This window comes from Fusarium solani, assembly GCF_023522795.1.
Source record: "Fusarium solani strain SB1 chromosome Unknown bctg00000012, whole genome shotgun sequence".
Taxonomy (NCBI): Eukaryota; Fungi; Ascomycota; class Sordariomycetes; order Hypocreales; family Nectriaceae; genus Fusarium; species Fusarium solani.
The window spans coordinates 1711131-1731209 of NW_027072146.1; the positions used below are offsets into that span (position 1 = coordinate 1711131).

General features: G+C 51.6%; 8 protein-coding genes across 8 annotated transcripts; 3 read left to right on the forward strand and 5 right to left on the reverse strand.

The window, feature by feature from the left end:
* Positions 1-200: 200 nt before the first annotated feature.
* MRS44_016584 (uncharacterized protein) lies at positions 201-2553 on the reverse strand (the record flags this gene model as incomplete). Its single annotated transcript, XM_065618084.1, has 3 exons — positions 201-656; positions 1509-2359; positions 2412-2553. 3 exons carry the CDS (start codon positions 2551-2553, stop codon positions 201-203), a joined length of 1449 nt encoding a protein of 482 aa, XP_065474156.1.
* Positions 2554-3164: 611 nt separating this feature from the next.
* MRS44_016585 (uncharacterized protein) lies at positions 3165-4499 on the forward strand (the record flags this gene model as incomplete). The annotated part of the gene is made up of 3 exons (XM_046282022.2): positions 3165-3986; positions 4034-4405; positions 4455-4499. The coding sequence occupies 3 exons, from the start codon at positions 3165-3167 to the stop codon at positions 4497-4499; spliced, it is 1239 nt and encodes a 412-aa protein (XP_046130829.1).
* A 423-nt stretch (positions 4500-4922) lies between these two features.
* Positions 4923-6903, reverse strand: MRS44_016586 (uncharacterized protein; the record flags this gene model as incomplete). Its single annotated transcript, XM_046281343.1, has 4 exons — positions 4923-5270; positions 5324-5621; positions 5672-6092; positions 6147-6903. The coding sequence occupies 4 exons, from the start codon at positions 6901-6903 to the stop codon at positions 4923-4925; spliced, it is 1824 nt and encodes a 607-aa protein (XP_046130828.1).
* Positions 6904-7680: 777 nt separating this feature from the next.
* Positions 7681-8199, reverse strand: MRS44_016587 (uncharacterized protein; the record flags this gene model as incomplete). The annotated part of the gene is made up of 1 exon (XM_046276680.2): positions 7681-8199. The coding sequence occupies one exon, from the start codon at positions 8197-8199 to the stop codon at positions 7681-7683; it is 519 nt and encodes a 172-aa protein (XP_046130827.1).
* A 1189-nt stretch (positions 8200-9388) lies between these two features.
* Positions 9389-10955, forward strand: MRS44_016588 (uncharacterized protein; the record flags this gene model as incomplete). The annotated part of the gene is made up of 8 exons (XM_065618085.1): positions 9389-9630; positions 9684-9725; positions 9775-9841; positions 9895-9922; positions 9978-10131; positions 10182-10524; positions 10582-10820; positions 10901-10955. The coding sequence occupies 8 exons, from the start codon at positions 9389-9391 to the stop codon at positions 10953-10955; spliced, it is 1170 nt and encodes a 389-aa protein (XP_065474157.1).
* A 2240-nt stretch (positions 10956-13195) lies between these two features.
* MRS44_016589 (uncharacterized protein) lies at positions 13196-15929 on the forward strand (the record flags this gene model as incomplete). The annotated part of the gene is made up of 3 exons (XM_046270139.2): positions 13196-13522; positions 13640-15868; positions 15921-15929. The coding sequence occupies 3 exons, from the start codon at positions 13196-13198 to the stop codon at positions 15927-15929; spliced, it is 2565 nt and encodes an 854-aa protein (XP_046130825.1).
* Positions 15930-16586: 657 nt separating this feature from the next.
* Positions 16587-18512, reverse strand: MRS44_016590 (uncharacterized protein; the record flags this gene model as incomplete). Its single annotated transcript, XM_046282021.2, has 1 exon — positions 16587-18512. One exon carries the CDS (start codon positions 18510-18512, stop codon positions 16587-16589), a length of 1926 nt encoding a protein of 641 aa, XP_046130824.1.
* A 235-nt stretch (positions 18513-18747) lies between these two features.
* MRS44_016591 (uncharacterized protein) lies at positions 18748-19991 on the reverse strand (the record flags this gene model as incomplete). Its single annotated transcript, XM_046281342.1, has 3 exons — positions 18748-18975; positions 19024-19455; positions 19518-19991. 3 exons carry the CDS (start codon positions 19989-19991, stop codon positions 18748-18750), a joined length of 1134 nt encoding a protein of 377 aa, XP_046130823.1.
* Between the last annotated feature and the right edge of the window lie 88 nt (positions 19992-20079).

Below are 20079 nucleotides of genomic sequence, written 5' to 3' on the forward strand. Positions count from 1 at the left end.
CCGCCAATAGGCGGCGTTGTGCGTGCCTTGAAAATGGCTCAAGCACCAGCCAGTGGTCTTCCCCTCACGCACTGAAAGCAGCCCCATCTGGGATAAAGGCAAATAATTACATTGAAGAACAAACCGTCAAATTTTACCTCTATCTTGTCAAGGAGTCCCTGGGGCAAGACCTTCGACGGTACCAGTGAACCGGTCCGCCATCAGTTCTCATCCTCCACATAACTCGAATGCCCCTTTCCTTTCCTTCCCATAACTGCCAACCCCTCTCCGTTCCCTCCTTGCATCACCTCCATACCCATAACCCTCTCGTAGAAGGGCACAGACCGCTCCCAATCCCCCGTGAACAGCAGGCTCCGTCTCAGATAAGGCATTGCTTCGATGACCTCCTGGATACTCTTCAACAGCCATGTTCCAAGCCCTTGCCCCTGATACTTGGGATCAACCCATACGTCGGTGAGGTATATGAAGGTGACATAGTCGGTGATGCAGCGGGCAATGCCGATAAACTGAGGCGGCGAAGAGGAGGTTGTCTCGTCAGATTGGGACTGCTCATACAGGCCGAAGCACAGGGAGCTCTCCAGCATCTCACGCATAGCCTCTGCGGGAAGCGGCTTGGCCCAATAGAGCTCATCAGAGGCAAACACCTCTTGTAGTTTCTGAATTGGCAGTAGGGTACGATCCGTTGATATGAGGTATGAACCCTTCGTCCACGTCCGATTTTGAAGCTGTTGTTTGATCGACAGGGCCATCTTGAGTGGAACAGACGAAGTGGTGAAAATGAGAGAAATCAGATAACTCTGACGCTACCAGGACGAGGAAGCTCATTATCTACGATTCGGCCGTAATATCGGCCCGTCAAGTCGTGCGGGGTTTCTGATTTTGAAGGATGCGGATGTAATACAAAGATGAGTCAACGCTTCTTGCTTGGAAAATGGGATCGGAAGCTCCCAGACTGAGCAGTCCTTGACAGGAAAGGCCTCATTTTTCTTGACTAAGCTGAGTACCAGCCATGCCCTTATAATGCTTCAAAGCGCAACACATCAACAACCATAGTCAAACTCTCAGAACCACGCATTGCAAACCCGATTTTCTCGTCAACTTCTATAGATCAGATCCAGGAATCATCGTTACAGATAACCGGCAACGTGTCAACCCAGGATATCCTTTTCCCGTTGGACATGTCACCCTCCCTTCTGACAATTAACCACCAACTACTGACGATGCACAACACGTTTTGTAAGCCATGCCATTCCCCCAATAGATGAGACAAACATCAAACTACCCAGATAGATAATCAGAGACCCAAACTTTCCCAGCCCATAGCTACTGGATAGGGGCTTGTCCAATAGACTCTGTGAAATTGGCGCTATCACTATGTTCCCAACCCCCTTCCCAAACGCCATCAGGCTATAGACAGGCTGAGGGTCGTCAGAGAGCATTGACCCAAAACGCTGCCAGAAAACGACATAGGCTCCAGCAAAAAGTCCATATATAATCGTGAACAGAACCAGAGGTGTTAGAGAGTGAGCAAGACCCCACAGCGTAAATGTAGCGACGGAAGAAACCAGAGTAGTGATGATGACAAGGAGGAAAATGTCATTAACACGATCAGATAGATACCCGAAGCCGAGTTGGCCGGCAACCGTAGCCAGATTGTGTGCTGCCAAGACAAGGGCGCCGATAGGCCCGGGGAGGCCCATAGCAGCGGCAAAAGTCGGCAGGTAGAGTGGAGGGATATAATATGCGAGGCTCTGGCTCAAGTTCGACACTGTCAGAAGCCAAAAGACCGGGTTCTTCAAGAAGCTCAGGTCGATAGGTCGATAGGTCGCCCGGGTTGACACAGGCAACCTCCCCCGAAGAAGAGGAAGAATAGGCACGATGAGGACAAGTTGGATCACGACAAAGATTCGCAGTGCCCCGCGAAACCCCCATCGACCCAAAAGCCACTCAAAGAGAAATGGCAAGCCGACACCGCTGAAACCTCCGCCGGCATAGACTACCGCATAGGCAAACCCTCGCCGTTGCACGAACCATTCATTCAGCATGGAGAGTAATGGGGAATAGAGGAACAGGAATCCAGTTCCGTAGAGGACTCCCTGCGTCGCAATTAACACATTGACAGACCGGGCAAAGGACGCGCCGAGAAGAGCTAGGATGCAGGTGGTTGTTCCTCCCAGCACCATGTGGTACTGCCAACGTTGGAACCGCGTGACCAGACGCGTAGCGAAAGGCGCCCCTAGGAAGTATATGCTTGACGAGATGGTGCCGATCGCAGCGATATTTGGCGAGTCTTGGAACTCGGGCTGACGACTGTAGTGTTCTTGGAAGACTCCAAACGCCATTGGAAAGCCTGTAGCAGCTAGGTCAATTTCCAGCCAGAGATAGGCAGGTTCATCAGCCTTTCGGCTTACCCCAAAGTACTCCTTCGATAATGAAACTTCCGAAGAGAAATTTCCAGGCAGCAGGGCCTCGATCCGTCGGAGCCAGACTGGACATGTGCGATGTTTCGTCAGCATACTCCCCTCTGGATCTACTCGACAGTTCAAGTGACATGGTTGGCGTCTTGTAGTTGTAATATGCGTCGAAAAAGGGTTTGCTCAGAGGGTTCTAGATAAGATGCAGCGTCGCAAGTGAGACAGGTACTGACTGAGCAGTTCTCACTGTCTTCTAGCTCAGTTATCCTATCAAGGGCTGGGCTTCAACTATATCGAAAACCACAATATAGCAATGCTCACAATGGCAGGTCATTCATCCACGACAAAGAAAAGAAGGACAGGCGAGGGATAGGAGGGGCAGATAAATACTTGACTGCTTCATGATCCACTTGGGTTTGTGTTCTCTTCCTATTGGTTGGTTGGTCACCAGCCGAGGGGAGGAGAGGACCGGAAGGATGCTGGCTCTCGCATCATTTGGTGTATGATGACGCTGGTCTCTATCTCGGCTTCGGTCATTTCCTTGGCACATGTTCGGCTTCGGCTTCGGCTTCGGCCTCTACCAACAGCCCCTTGAGACTCGATTAACTGTAAGAGAAGAAGAGACAAAGTGTTTTAGAAATGGGATATCTGTGTGTATTGTGGCGTCTCTTATCTTCCATTGATATAAGACTGGCTCCCTCCCAAGCAAACAGTAGCATTCCTCATCTTGATCTTCAAGCAACATTCCCCATGACAGAAGACGACATACTCAAGGGGAAGTATCCCGCCAAAACACATGCCCGACGCGTAGTCGACTATATTCAGACCAAGGTACCTCATGCAAATGGTTTTCTCCTCCTGAAAGATTCTCCAGAAAAGTTCTACGATGATACAGACCTAGCTATTCCGTTTCGACAGCGGAGAGCCTTCATGTACCTGACCGGCGTTGACGTTCCTGATTGCCACCTAATATATGAGATTGGCAATGAACGTTCGACACTCTTTATCCCACCTATCAACCCCGAAAGTATCCTATGGTCCGGCATGCCCTTGACGACTGAGGAAGTCCTTGGCAAGTACGACGTCGACGCCATCTTGCCAAACACCGACCTTCAAACGACACTCGACTTGATTGGAAGCAACACACATGAAGCTGGGATTGCATTCTTTACCATCGCTGGACATGTGGGAAATGGAATCACCTTTCCGAGCGGAATGAACGTGGACTCGACCAATCTCAAGGAAGCCATTGACGAGTGCCGGGTGGTCAAGGATGAATACGAGATTGCCTTGATCAAAAAGGCAAACATCATCAGTTCTGCCGCACACCTCGCCGTCATCAAATCTGTCACGAAGTGCAAGAATGAATCGGAGATTGACGGCGTGTTTCTGGGAGAGTGCACCAAAAGAGGAACCAAAATCCAAGCCTATCCAAGCATTGTTACAAGTGGACGTACGGCTGCGACGATGCACTATGAAAGGAGCAACCAGGATCTCTACCTGAACGGAAAGGCCAAGGACGTGGTAGTTATTGACGCTGGAGCCGAGTGGAACTGCTATGGTGCAGATATCGTGAGGTTGTTCCTTGACCACGTCTGTCCTCGACTAACATGATGCAGACTCGAACTCTGCCGATTTCTGGCAAGTTTACGCCTGAATCCCGTTCGATTTACGAAATTGTCCTGAAGATGCAGGAAGCTTGCATTGCGTCCTTGAAGGAGGGCGTTCTATGGGATGATCTTCATGTGCTGGCGCATAAGATTGCCATTGATGGCCTTTTGGCGCTCGGCATCTTAAAAGGGGACAAGGACGAGATCCTGGCAGAAAGAATCAGCACCGCTTTCATGCCGCATGGTCTCGGCCACTTCTTGGGCATGGATACGCATGATACATGTGGTCAACCCAACGAGGCCGATCCAGATCCCATGTTCAAATATCTGAGACTGAGGAAACGTCTGCCTGCAGGATGCGTAGTGACTGTCGAGCCCGGTGTAAGTTTTGCGAGCCCGAAAATATTTGATTATCGGCTGACGTTCTTAGATTCACTTTGGTCCACATATGATCCATCCGTATCTCAACGACTAAAGGCTCTCGCAATACATTGATGAAGAGGTGCTTGACAAGTACTGAGATGTTGGCGGCGTATGGTGAGTGGACATTGTGCAGGTCGGTTGTTCGGCACTAACATCGCTTTCAAGTATTGAGGATGATCTTGTGGTTACTCGGGATGGCAGCGTGAATCTGACCGATGTGCCTAAGGATCCAGACGAGTTGGAGGCTATCATGTCGAACACGAGTATGACAACTTACAGATGATGTAATTTAGTACATTAGAGAACAGTTCTTTTCTCTCAACAGTGGAAAAGGGTTGCTTTGGATAGGTAGAGATCCGTCAGCGTGTTAGTAACTGATTTCTTGAATGGTTCAGTTTGAGCACCCCATGTTATAGTCTGGGTCGGGGGGTAATCAGATGGGCAAACGTACTCGGATGGAAATGTGAGGCATTCATCACACACTAGGACCAAGCCAGTCAAAACTATTCAACAAGCCAAAGCGGAAAGGGGGCGGTAACAATGACCCCCAGCCCAATGTCTCCAGGTTTCCCCTTGCCCCCAGCTCGACAGGCTCATTCAAGTGATGGTCCAAGACACGCTGGATAAGATGCTTAAAATCGGCGCACGATTCCCCAGCAGGGGCCGAAGGGGGAACCCAATCCAAGAATCCCACCAGCAAGCTCAGCTGTTGCACGATGGCCGACCTCGTCAGTGCAGTGTAGCGAGGATCAGATCTCGTGGGAGTTGGTTGGAGAAGCTCTTGACAGAGGATGCCTCCACCAGGTGCCCCGTACTCCAGGAGCTACACTTCAAGTCAGCAGTCTTCTTCTCAAACTAAATGACAGTGATTCCCACCTGCCATTCGAATTCGCGTAGTATCACGGGGCTGTCCAAAGAGCTCTGGCGGTTCCATAGTTCGACTGTTAGTTTGACGAGGTCGAAGCTCGCAAGTACCAGATCCCTCTTGTCGGATTGGCCATGTCGATGAAGCAATCGTTCCACAAAGAAGATATTCTTCAAGTAATCGAGCTGAAGTGTTGTTCTAAAGTACAAGGTCTTTGCATCAACGTCCGGGTCAGTGAGATCGTCCGAGTTGTACTTGACCCATTCTGGAAGGGTAGACATGGATTTCATCTGTCGAGTCTTGATGTCTCTACCTTAATGTCAGTCTGATCCAATGAGGTCACTGGGGGCAAAACGGACTGGAGTTGATATGTATCCACAGGTCTTCTACTACACAAGGCGATATCGATCAACTCGTCGCGTATGACAGCGATCATATGTCGCGCTCGAATCATGGTGGTCGGATATATCTCACCAACCGTATTCCAACCATGGTCATCCAGCGAGTTAAATGCCCGCATAAGAGTGGCATCATCAGAACCAAGATCTTCATCGCTGATGTCAAGGGGCATCGGAGTGGAACAAAAGGTACCAGTCAAGGAGGGCGGCCGACCAGCAAAGGAAACGCCAAACTTGTCCGTGGTGAAGATCTGGGCGACAAGTCGACGTCGATACTCGGAGCAAAGTGTTGGTCTGTACGAGGGTCCATTCTCTAAAGCGTGGAGCCCAAGATATGTGAGCATGGTGACGGCCAGGCTCTGGGAGACGTAGCTCGAGATTCCTTAGAAACTGTCAGCAAGAAACCCTCTTGAAATGACCAAAGGTTTAAAATTACGAGCATCACCGTCAATGATGGAGTCGAGAACCGACTTTCGCCGGCAGAGATCAAGGAGTACCTCGTTGCCCTCGGTAAAGGTGCGAGAAAGTTCAATACAGTAGCCTAGGCAGGCCCGAGCGGTCTCGGGGGACACTTGATGAGCGAGCGATCCAACGTGGTGGCTGCGTAGAGAGTCGACGTCATCTGATATCCGTGCAATCCCAGCCCACAAGAGCCCTATGGATTCCCAACGGAGATTCTTGTCACAGAATTGGCTGATCCATTGTTCGGCATCATGACACCCCTCCTTGATTGGCCGTCTCGTGTTGTTACACAGAATCTCGGCCAAGGCGCTCAAACCCCCATCGCCCCTCTGCAGTAGATCCTTGAACGTGACCTGAATAGATTGCATGATTCGATAAATTGCAACATTTATCCATCCCTTTAGATCACTTGAAGGGCTCTGGGAGGCAGTTTGCTCAACCGGTAAGGATCGAAGGACGAAGAGAGCAGACTCTCGGACAGGTGATTGGAGCTCGCGAAAACCGACCCGTTGATGGTTCCCTTCGGCTCTCTCTGCACTGCCTGGCTGTGATATAGACCCATTGGCCAGAAATAGATTCAACTGAGTCTCTTTAAAGACGTTGTCGTGACTCGTATAGCCAAAGTAGCCCGAGTCGGAAGCCGCATCAATCAAGGGTTTTGGTGCTGTTCGCGACCTCGTCCCAGGGGCAGCACTGGTCGCACTAATAACATCCGGTTCATTGTTAGACATATCTAACGGCGATGTTGATGATGGGTAAATGCAGTTGAGTTTGGTTCGTGCTTTTCGGCATCGTTTGCACGTTGGTTCCGAGCGGTCACATGCCAGTTTTCGCGCCCGACAGGGAGCACATGCCGGACGACGACTGATTCTATGAGAGGAACTTGGAGATGCGGACGATATCATTATCCAAGGGCGTCTTGTCTTTGTAGGAGTTAACTATGACATGAGTGTGGCATGGCTCGGAAGGCATCCCGGAGTGGGAACGGAGCGGAATATTGTAAACACGACCACGACATCGTCCCCTCACAAGGCACGAATAGGGATTTTGTTCTTTACGATGCAGCAACGCCATTTACTATCATCTCATTATCAGCTCTTTGGGCCCCAGTCCATCAGTAATGGAAGTGGTAGGGACTGGAGAGCTAGGTCTTGCAAAGTTGGGCCCATGCACGGAGCAAGATATTCAGTTCCACAAAGGAGGGATAAATACCCTTGTCGCATTCATGCGGAGAAAGGTCTCATAAGTGGTTAAAATTCGCAATTCAAGGGTTCGGTAAAATTCACAGCTGAGGTTGCACACCTCTTATTCTCCCGGCACGTGTCAACTCAGATGCCTCGGCTCAATGAACTCCCAAGTAAGCTCTCCAACAAGTAACGCAAGACCTTCCAAAACAAGCTCTAGTTCATACCCATAATTCATTAAAATTAAGCATGTCTAATTATGTCGTAAAGAAGGATAATTACAGGCCATTCCAGAGTATCGTGCCTCGTGCTTTTCACTCATATCTATCCCCTCAATGAAGAGTATGTCTTGATAGCCTTCTCAAAGCTCTCTCCAATTCCCTTGACCAATTCCTTAGCGTTTGCTTGAAGCTCATCCGGAACCTTGGCAATGACAGCGTCTGAAAAGTCCTCGGTCAAATCCCTCTGCAGCTCCAAGTTGAGAAGAATGACAGGGCGGAGCAGTAGCCTGTCAAAGTCGGGCTTGGCCCGGATGACCGTCTCGAGGGTCACGTTGACTTGACCTCCCAGCTTCGTGGTGGCCTGGGCGACTGCAATCGTCTCGTCGACCGACAATGGGCGAGATGCGCGGGCCGTCTTGGTGCCGTTGTGGATTTCGGCAAGGAGGATGGTGGATTTTGTGATGATGGGCAGAGTGCCGATGAGGGTCTTGGGCCAGTCGGCAATCGTCTTGTTGAGGGACAGGGTTGCGTTTCCGATGTCGTTTATGGCAGCGATGATGGTAGCTCCGGAAGCGAGAGCGCTGCCCGCGAGGGCCAAGACGGGGAGGATGCTCAGACGCATGATGGACTCAGTTTAACGAGAGATCTGGTACTGATTCTGAAAAGCTTGGCCAGATTGTTTTCTCCTCCGTTATTCCCATCTACTTATACCGTCTTTCTCGCCCTTCACGTGCCAAGTGTCAGCCTTTCAACTCCGAAAGCTGAGTTGGTGGCCTCGTGTAATCACAACCCTCTCCCCGCATCTATCCTCAATCAGGAACTCTGCCCCGAGATCACAGCATCCAGATTAAATGATTCTCTCTCCCCATGGGGAAACCCCTCGGGCACTTCCCGGCACTCAATGGTTCCTTTGCTCGTGGAGGCTGGGAAATCTTGAATGGGTGCGGGGAGGATCGCCAATTCCGGGGACAATCGACAGGGGTGAGGGCATTCTGGGCCGCGGCAAACACTTGGCTTGCACTTGGAGCAGATGCATGTGGAATTGGTTGTGAGAGGATGAGGTTTTTCTTGGGAAATGACAGCTGCGCCGCAGGTGACAGAAGGATTTGGTGTGGCAATGTCGTCCAACATGATGTGCTGCTACTCACACTTCTCTCATGTGCATGCATAACTTGGCCTTGACACTGACGACGAATCATACACGATGCATTCATGTTCCAATAGGCTGCCGAGAAGTCACAGACCACCTTGACAACGGTCAAGCCAAGCAGGGAAGCCCCAGCTCTTTCTGGGTCTCTTGGCAGCGACACATGCCAAGTTCCAAGCCCCCATTGAATTAGAGTCCTGTCAATTTGTACATATGCTTTGCCCTTTCCACGTGCAACGTCCTCTTTGTGCCTCTGACCATGTGGGCAGTAAGCAGTAACCAACATGTCCTAGTCCAGGCCAATGTCAGAGCTAGTGAGTAGTCTACAGTAACTATCGACAAGTTGAGATCTATCGGTCAGCACGCCAATATACACTCAATCTACTATATTCAACACCAAACAATACATTTCCCGTTCACCAGCACTCTGCACCTTGAGCCCAATTCCTTAGGATCGCCATCTTAGTCACCAAGAAGCAATGGCACCATCTGATTGGCCAACACCCTGGCCCATGCAGCGACCTGTTGGTTTGCGACCAACAGCTCAACTTGTCCTCCCCCTCACTTGGCCCATTTCCCATGCGTTGTGGTTATTTTCGTTGCACAAGAGGGCGTTCACAACTCGAGCACCATCCCTTGGACGGATCACTTCTTGCCTTTGAAGATGGCAGATGAGACAGAGCCCTCAGCCCACCGCACGGGGAGCAAGTCTCCCACAGAGCCTGGCTCCTCTCCACCTGGAAATGAGGCGCCACTGGAGGCGGGTGATAATTCCGCCGACGACGGTGATTCTGCTTTCGGATCCGAGCCTGCCAGTTCAACAACCTCAATTACCTCGAGTATCCTAGAGTATCGAACTGTGCACGGAAGAAGATACCATTCTGACAGAGGAGATGCCGCTTACTGGTATGTGGGTGCCCAATAACACATGCTGCGCCAACTAACAGCAATGACTGAAGGGCACCCAACGATGAGCAGCAGAATGAGTCTATGGATATCAAGTAGGTTCATAAAGCTATGAATCAGGAGACATCGCTAATCATGTCCCAGCCACCATCAGCTCACGTTAGTTCTTGGGGGTAAACTGTACCTCTCGCCCTTGAAGCAGGACATTCAGGTTGGTGCCAGATACTCGCTTTTGACGAACCTGTTGTCTAATTGCACTTACAGCGTGTCCTTGACATCGGTACTGGAACGGGTAAGCACATCTACTCTTGGCAGGCATTCAACCACTTGCTAATATTTCACGCCAGGAATCTGGGCCATGTATGAACGCGCAAGTCACGAGACCGGAGAGAATGCTAACCTGAGTTACAGTGACTTTGCTGATGAGTTTCCAAACGCCGAGGTGACGGGCACAGATATCTCCGTGATCCAGCCCCAATGGGTTCCCCCCAACCTCAAATTGTAAGAATACTATCCGCCGTTCGGCAGAAGACGTTTCTCATACTCTTTAGCGAAATCGAGGACTGCACACAAACCTGGACTTTTGACGAAAACTCGATCGATTACGTCCACATGCGATACCTCATCGGAAGCATCAAGGATTGGCCGGCTTTGATGAAGGAGGCCTTCCGCGTCTGCAAGCCGGGAGGTTACGTCGAAAGCTACGAGGGCTCGCCGGATATGGAGAGCGATGACGATACCGTCCCTAAGGATAGTGCCATGGCCGATTGGGGTCCCATCTTCAAAGAGGCCGGAGCCAAGATCAGTCGGCCGTTCACCATCTTGCATGAGGATCTGGCACGCAAGGCCATGGAGGAAGCCGGGTTCGTGGACATTGAATCAAGAGACTTCAAGGTGCGTCGAATAACATGGTATTTCGGTCAACGGAAATTGGGTTGCTGATCTTTTCAGGCTCCTGTTGGTGCTTGGCCAAAAGACAAGAACATGCGCCAAATCGGACAGTTTGCCCAAGTAGCACTAGAGCAGGACATTGAGGGCTACGTCCTCGGAGTCGCTGGTCTAGCCCGTGGATGGTCCAAAGATGAAGTGGCAGTCTACTGCGCGAAACTTCGTCAAGAAATCAGGTCGCTGAAGCAGCACGCGTATTACCGCATCCGCGTTGTTTACGGCCGAAAGCCGGAGAACATTGCGTAAGCCGAGGCGGGATCAGCCTTTTTTGCACCACTGTCTTGGACGATCTTTGAGACACGGGACATGCACGATGACGCAGTGTAACCGAGATCGAGGTCTTGGGTGTGTTCACATGGGATACCCGGTATGGTTGAACAACATGCTCGGCACCCGGGAATTGGGGGGAGACCCTTGGGGTCGTGGGTAGCCAAGCGCGACTAGATGGCCTGGCCTGCGCGGCAGCGTCCAATAAGAACCAACATTTTCGCTCATGAACCGTGGCTAACGTTCATGTCACGCTCTCCCGTGTCAAGAAATGGGTGTCGAGACGTTGAGCTTTGGGAACAAGGCGCCAACGTTTGCGCCACAGCTTGACGCGCCTGTTTGCCCTGCGGCGTTAGCATTGTGAGCCTAGGCGTTGTCTGTGACCTTTCTCGAACTGGTGACTACAGTCTCGAAGAGAGCCTAGCTATCATAAAGGTAGTCCGTAAGTCAAGCCTGTTAATGAGCTTTCTTCTAGTGGCGCATTGCCATGGTTGTTTTCCTTGTCTACGGGCGCGGAATGTCATGCTGCAACCACATTGAAGACTCTGACATCGACGTAATTACACAGTGGGTAATGCAATAAAAGGTCATGGTGATGTGATGGGTTGATACTACCTTGGTTACTCTAAAACTGGGGTTGTCAGATCCTTCTATTAAACACAAACAGTAGGAGTGGTTGTTTATCCTGGGGTCTTTGGGTCTTTTGATGCTGGGCAAAGATAAGACGGGTCGGATTCTCCCGGGCGCAACTGGAAGCAACATTGTCAGAGTAAGCAGGTCAGCAGTAAGATCCATTATCTACCACGCCGCAAACGGTCCCAGCAACGAGCCCTGGCTCATCTACTACCATGACTGCATACAGAAGAACCGCACCTCGGCAAAGGATCTCTTTTGCATGATCTGTCAGCATCTGTCGAGATTAATCTGCAGAAAATGTCCCTGTTTAGGGTAACCCGCGCGAGGAGCAAAAACCTGGTTTGATTCGGCTGATCAGCGACAACCTCCGACAAACCGCAAACGGCCTAGTGGGGCCCGTTAGTTTCAGGCAGGGAAAAGGAGAACCTGGACCCAGAGGCGTTAGCGGGGGGCACTCAGTTTGAAACTATCGAAGGATTCAGTCTCTCAGCTGGACAATAGTCTCGAGCGCCATCAGCGCCTAGTGAATAAAAAGTAAGGTCGGTAATGAAGCAGTGGACTGAGGGATTCGAGTCTCTTCATGGAGTATGTATGTATAGGGGTCGAGGGATCCATCTGTGAAGAATGAATGTGAGAAAGCGAAAATGTAAGGGGAATGAAGAATGGATGCTCTGACCACGCCCGCTTGAAATGACGCAAGGTTGTAATGGCCCATCTCTCCGGCCTCTTTGCCTCGTTGGTACTAGGGCTCTTGCAACCTTAATCCTGTCAAGCTTTTTTCCCAGCCCGGCAGCTCTGACGCTCCCGAGCTCCGACCGACCAAGCGAGTTGTCCTCGGAAGACGACGAGAAGCTGGGCATCCATCACCTTTGACAACAAGAGGGGCTGCGCAAGGCAAGCTTTGTCGACAGCACCAGGCACCATGCCTTCCCGGTCTTCACCAAATCAGACCTCCTGTGGCTGAAGACTAGCTAGTCAAGGCACATTTTCAGCTCGCTTCGGACTCCAGAGATTGGTCGTGTCTAGGTGCGTTAGGGGGGACCATGCTTCCCATGGCGTTCCTCTAGACCAAGCGATGCGATCCACCAGGGCTGCCACCATCGATCAGTCCCTCTCCTTGGCATCATCTTTAGCCCCGCGGTTCGAAGGAAAGCACCTGAACGAGAGGAAAAAAGAGGTGTGATGAAAGGCTCTGACAGCAAAAGACCCCTATTTTCCCTATCTTTTGAGCAGTCAACAGTCAGCGCGTCTCTCGCCTCTCGGTCGCTGATCTCCTCATCTGGGGTCCACTACAGCGCCATCCATCCCACTGTTACTGTGGACCCCCCTCGAGGGTCATCCCAATTCACATTGCCGATCAGGGGGGGCATAACCGGGAGAGGCAGTGGGTGAGTGACAGTGTGTGTGTGGCATGTGTGTGTGTTCTATATGAGGAAACCAAGTTTCGATTTTCCCGTATCCAAGCCACCTTCGATCGCCTGCCTTCTTACTGTTCTGTCATCTTTTCCTTGCTTCATCCATCTCATCTTCTTTCTTTGCCGTATCTTGTCTCTCGCTCTTGTCGGCAAAGGCGGAAAATCCGAATTAATTCACCAGATGCGACCGTCCTCTTTTTCGACATAACGCTCTTCACTCGCTCTTTTGCCGTTTCTCGGCGTACAATCATTTCATCGACTCTCGTTACATCTACGCGCGCTCATCGGACACGGTCGCCATGCTCGCCGCTGTTCAATCCTCGGGCGTCGCCCTTGGTCGCATTCTGCCCTTAGCCGTGACGCTGGTCGTCATCTTGGGCATTGTCATCAATCAGCTCAACCTCAGCGACGACCCTTATCGGTGCAACGCCCTGCTTCACGAGGGAAGCTGGCTGAATGCGCCCGATAACAATGGCAGCCGGGCGCCTTTCACCAACTGGCAGCCCAAGGGTTGCATGCTGCACAAGTACAAGAAGGAGGAGATTGCCGACTGCATGGAGGGACGACACATGCTCTTCTTTGGCGATTCGACCACGCGACAGATCTTTTATGGAATGGCCCGGCTGGTAAGTTCACGATAAGAGGTCATCAAGTTGTTCTGCTCGGCTCGACGGTCGCATCACGTGACCACAGGCAATCAACAAAGGGATGTCGCGGTAGCTAACTGGAATGCTTCTCTGCAGCTCGACGCCGACAAAGCCAACGATGCGCGAAAGAACAGCAACAAGCATGGCATCCACGACATGGACTTTGGCGGAGTCCGCCTGGTCCAGGTCTGGGATCCCCTCATGAAGCCCGGTAACGCCACCGACATGATCGAGGACCAGTTCGCCCTGTACCGCCAGGAGAGGCTCAACCCATTGCCCGTCGAGAAGCAAAAGGCTCCGGCCTTTATCTTCATGGGCGTCGGAATCTGGTTCGCCGCCCGATTCGAGGAGGGTGTCTCGCTCGAAAAGTTCAAGACAACCTTCCAGAACGTCTCAGCCATTGTTCAGAACAAGGACTTTGCTCCCTTCGGCTCTCGACCCATGGACCCCCGCGATGGCATCGGTTCCGAGATGTTCCTCGCTCCCGTTGCGCCGCCCTTTTACGACGAGATGCCCGATTACCGCAAGACTGGCATTGCCTCGAACCCCGGCGAGATCGAAGCCATCGATGAATACCTCGAGTCGATGGAAGAAACATCCGGCATTCCCATGCTCTGGTCGTACCCTGCCCTCTCGCAAGATCAGATGGGCGTCATGGAGGACCTCGAGAACGGCTTCCATGTTATTGACTCCGTCTCCGAGATCAAGGCCCAGATCCTTCTGAACCTGCGATGCAATGCCAAGATCGATGCGAAGAAGGGATACCCCTACGACCGCACTTGCTGCACCGACTACGGCCCGAAGTCTTGGATCCAGATCGTCATTGTTGCCCTCGGTATCCTTTACGTCGGCGCTGCTGCTCTGTTTGAGATTCTCGCCCTCATGTCCAAGCAGGTGCCCAAGCTGTCCATCTTCAATGCCGACGTTGCCACCTTTGTCACCGGCCTTCTCGCTTGTTACTGGGCCGATCGCACCCAGTCCTTCGCCAAGGGCTCCAAGGAGTATGTCACCTTCGAGTTCAACCTCCTTACCGCCCTATGCTTCATCGCTGGCTTTGCCTTCCTCGCCAAGTCCAAGCCTCCGCCCGCCAGGCCCGGATCCCAGACTCCTGCTCCGGCGACCCTTGATGATATGAAGCCTCTGTCTCGCGACCAGACCGACGAGTGGAAGGGCTGGATGCAGGCCATCATCCTGGTCTACCACTGGACTGGTGCTTCTCGCGACCTCAACATCTACGTTGGCGTGCGTCTTCTTGTTGCAGCTTATCTCTTCCAGACCGGCTATGGACATGCCGTCTTCTTCAGCACCAAGAAGGACTTTTCTTTCAAGCGAGTTGCCGCCGTGCTTCTGCGGCTGAACCTCCTCAGCTGCGCCCTTCCATTTATTATGAACACCGACTACATGTTCTATTACTTTGCGCCCCTCGTCAGCTTCTGGTTCGTCATCATCTACGCCCTGTTCGCCATTGGCAAGAAGTACAACGACAACACGTACGCCCTTGTCGTCAAGATCATCATCTCCGCCGCCATCTGCCCCGGAGTGATGCTTTGGACACCTGTTCTCGAATGGGTCTTTGCCGCTCTGAGCCTCGTCTTCCGAATCAACTGGGACCTCCACGAGTGGCAATTCCGCCTGGGTCTGGATGGCATCATCGTCTACGTCGGAATCCTCATGGGCATTGCCTCGGTTCGGACCAAGGCCTACAACTTGATCCTCACCAAGTCGTATGGCATTGCTGGAATCGCTGGTATCCTCTCCATGCCCGTGTACTGGTGGGTTGCCGTGAGCCACGCCGAGAAGAAGCAGGATTACACCAAGCTGCACCCCATCTTCTCTTTCATCCCCATCATGGGTTTCATCGCCGCTCGCAACATTTCTCCCGTTGCCCGAACGTGGTACTCGCGCTCCTTCGGCTGGCTCGGCAAGTGCTCCCTCGAGACGTTTACTCTTCAGTTCCATATCCTCCTGGCCGCCGACACCAAGGGCGTTCTCCTTCTCGACATCTTCCATGGCGATGGTGGTCTTCTCAGCGACCGATGGAGGGCTCTTGTTGTCATTGTTCCCATCTTCCTGTGGATTAGCTCCCGCGTCGCGGATGCCACGGGCGGCATGGTCAAGCTTCTGACTGCTCAATGGACTACCGAGACGCAAGACGATGAGCAGTTCGACCTGGAGAACAAGGCCGATGCCGAGCCACTCATGAGCAGCTCGCTGTTCTCTAGCCTGACGCCGCTTACCCGGCACATGCCTTCTAAGTCTTCTTGGGCCAACAACCTCAAGGTCCGCGTGGTTGGCCTTCTTGTCCTCCTTTGGGCATTGAACCTGGTAAGTTGACTTGTTCGCCGCTACAATGAACCAATGCTAACATGACCTCAAGTTTTATTAAATGTACCATTCACGGCGTTCGGAGTATAGCGCGTCGACCGACCGATCGACTGCGGGAACATTGGCAGGGGACCGTCAAAAGACGTAGGACCGGCTTGTAGGGGATTACAAAGACAACGGATAACTGGGTGGCTATTTCTGGGCTGGCATGCCCATCACATACTTCTGGGCTCACAACCTAAACCTCGATGACACGAGATGTAGATTTCTTATTCATAATGACAAGACATCAAACCACCGTGGCCACGGACTCGTTTGGGAGTGACCATCTCACATCAGCTCATTCTGCACAACCCCGGACCCTGACCCTCGAACCGAGGATGCCCCTTCTAATCAAGGCTGACATGGTTAAGGACAGGGATCTTAATTAACACATCCACATCTAACCGAGGAGGATTTGTGCGGCGCGGGTGTCTAGGGTGTGCCGTATTTATACGACGGGATATTCGGATAGAGCCGTGCTTGTTCCAGCTGCGAAACTAAGGGGTTGAGGTATTTGGTGTTTCTTGGCGCTCATGGTTCAGAGATATTAACTCGACCTCCCTTAAGAGCTGTAAGATAATGAGTGTGAAGGCAATAAACAAAACGAGGCAGGTTTGAAGGATTGCTTTAGGGTGCTTCGTATATATAGAGTAGAGGCGTTTCGCAGCTGTACTACCTACACCAACACAAAATCCTCCTGAGGATGATTCCGATCCCGCCATTGTTTGATAGCCTCACCATCCATAAACTTATACATATAGCACTGTCCAACAACCTTGAACTCCCCAGTTGTCTCTGTCGGCCTCAACACAAACGGGACATCGGCACCGAATAATAACACACAAACATCCCCCTTTTGCATCGCCTTCGGCCCTAACCCCCAGAACCCGTGTGAAGCAGTGTTGAAAAACCGTCTGTTGGTCCCGTACGATTTAAAGGCTGGATCAAACATATAGCCTGCCCTTATGATCGTATCTAGAGACCAGAAGCCATATCCAGGTTTGAGGTGGGCTGCATAAAAGGCCTCGTTTGCGCGCAAGCAATAGCCAGCGAATTGCTCTACCACACGGTTCCGTCCGTCTCCAGCTTGGTCGCCTTTGCTATCATAGTAGCACACGAGTGTTGAAGCGAAGGCCTCGTTGGTCTTCTCTTTTGGGTACGGAGAAGGCTTTTGCTGGGCAACCTCCCAGCATACATCAATGAGGTGACCGCTTCCGTTTGGCGAGTCGAAATCGGCAGTCTCCATGACTCTGGTGAATTGACCAATGTGGTCGATAACGTATCCCGAGACTGTTAGCTTATTCCCGTCAGCCTGGGCTTTGAATAGCTTTTGCTCTGCCTTCCGAAGAGTTGCATCCCAGGCTTCCCAGAACGCATCTGCATGAGAAGGCATCTTTCTGTCCCACTGAGGTATCCAAGAAGGATGTTCATATCCAGGTTTCAAGCTTTCTTCAGTCTGATGTGCCTGAACCAGAAAGTTGAGCGAGTGCTGAGCAATGTTGACCGCCAACAACCGATGCTGCTCCTTGACACTCAGCGAGTAATTCGCCTGAAGCCAAGTCCTATCCGTCCCCGGCCGCTTCGCCTTGGGATGACCTAGGAAAGCATAGACGTGATCTAGTTTGTTTGTAGCGTTGAAATACCGCGAGGCTTCCATGACCAGCATAAAGTCGAAATCACAGTGACTGGCCAACTCATCATGGAAGCCCCTCAACGTCGGGTTCCGGTACATCCAGTTACCCTCCTTTTCATACGTCGCCCAAACGTTCCAAAGGCCATACAGAGGAGCACCCCCCAGCCGCGCCGCATTCTCAGGTCCAAGAAGAAACTTGATCTCGTCCTGAAAGTTGGTGTTGTAGATGAACTCTGCAATCTCTGCAAAGTCGATGCTCGAGTCCCCCCAAAAGGCCGTTGCCGCAGTGGCGAGACCGACTTCCTGGAGAATCCACACACGAGAGAACCAGGTGAGATTGAAGAGCTTTCCGATGCAGTCTTTGCCGTTGGCGCCGAGGACGGAGGGCAGGGTTGACCGCCTGCCGTACCGGTTTCCTGTTATATCTGTATACTCTGAGGCACCTTCAGGTTTCATAGCAAGGTAGGTCCAGGGCATCTCCTCCTTGGTCGGGATGAACTCCTCCATGTCTGTCTTTGTATAGATCTTCTTGTTGATGGTCCGTATGCACCGGAATGCTTCCTCAGCAGAGCCTGTAGTGTCTGGGCCTAGCCAAACGAGAACATCTCGGGCTTTGTCGTAGATAACACCCATCAAGTCAACCTGATGACCCTTTTCGACATTGTCATTCTGATTGATGCAGATAGCATCAGCCCATGCGATCCGGTCCTCGTCGGCATCGCGCATACGACGCAGTCCATCTGAAAGACTCTGACCGATGTGACAAACATGGTCAGAACAAATGATTTCTGCACTCTTTGTTGGATCGCCCCAGACGTAAGAGAGAGCTGTGTATGGAGGGGCCGTGTCTATCTCGGCTACGAAGAGGTCGCACACAAGCGGGTCGTCAGCGGAGCCTGGGTAGATTTTGAGCAGGCGGAAGAATCCGCCCTGGGGAATTTCGGTGTAGGTAAACGACTCTGAATCCATTGTGAGGATAAAGATGGTGTTTCTTTGAGTGACTTGTATGAAAAAAGAATGAAGGAGGACTTTCACAGGAGCTATTTGCAGGTTGATATTACAGATAGAATGTGGCGATGCAATCCACACGTTGGGGCTTAGACCCTTGTCTATGTTGCACTTCCATGTACGATGTAAGCTGCCAAGACGAAGAATGGGCATGCCATTCAACAGACAACTAAGCGGGTTGCTAATCGAGGCCTTCTCAGTTGTCACTGTAGGACCAGACCTGAAAGTCACCTCCTCCACCGGTTGCAAAATGCCGTCCAGATGGGCTCGCCGCAACCGCAAATGAAAGCCACAGATGGCTATGATCATGGATGACGGTGCGGATATCACTAGTCTCGGCATCTGATATATACAACTCTTGTGCCGGTGAAACTGACAAAACCCATCGTCCATCGCTTGTCACGTCCACGCCCGTTACTATGCCCTATGGTTCCTGTGAGCTATCATGTTCATGCCTGGCGTGGGATCTTACCTTGTGCCTGAGCTGCTTGAAACCATTTTGCGGATCATGAGGCCATAGTCGTACAGTGTTATCCTCGCTACCAGACACCAAGAGGTTATGCTTCGAGATGGCAATTGAATGAACACTGCCTTTGTGGCCTTGGAACCTATTTTTCGGCTCGTCGTCCGACTTGATACCCTGTATAGGCCAAAAACTCAAGGTGCCATCTAATGAACCAGCCACGAGCATAGCAGGGTCAGATGAGATGGCCACGCTCACAGGCGTATCCGGGAACGTGAACTGGGCGATTTCTGAACCCGACTCGGTATCCCACAGCCGGACCGTGCGATCAGCACTCCCTGACGCGATCATATGGGCATCTTTGGAGATGTCTAGGGCATATACTTCGCTCAGATGGCCTGAGTACGTGCTGCTCACAGTGGCTGATGCAATGTCCCAGACCTGCAGACGCCTTCGATCAGCTAATGCAGCCACCGCATTTTATCTTGGAACCCCATAGCTACCCTTATAAGCGAGTCTTCGCAGGCAGTAATCAACCTCTTGCTATCAGCAGTGAAAGCAACTCCCCTCACAAGCAGCATCTTTGTTGCGTCCTCTGTCGAATTGTGTTTCAGAGTACACGTTTTGTCTCCAGTCTCAACGTCGTAAATGTAGGCGGCATTCATCGTGCCAATAGCAATGTACTTTCCATCAGGACTGAATCGTATAGCATTGATTAAAGAATCCGGGTTTTCACTAGGCATGCGAAGGAACTCGAATTTGACTTTTGGACCCGAGTCTGTTGAATGGATGTGCCACCGATTAGGGTCGTGCATCAACTTTTGCAGTGACTGAGCATAGTCATTTTCGAGGAGCTCTTGCTCAGCTAGAGAATCCATCGAAGCTTGATTTTGGGCAAGAGATTCGGGAGTAAGCGATTCGTCGTTGGCAAACGGCTTTTGCCCGTTGTCAAGGTTGGATCCGTCATGGTCGTCCATGGCTCTAGTAGCGCTTACGCCGGATAGGCAGAGCCAAAGAAAAAGAATGCAGAATACAGAAACGAAAAGAGGGTTTGAAACACGTCTC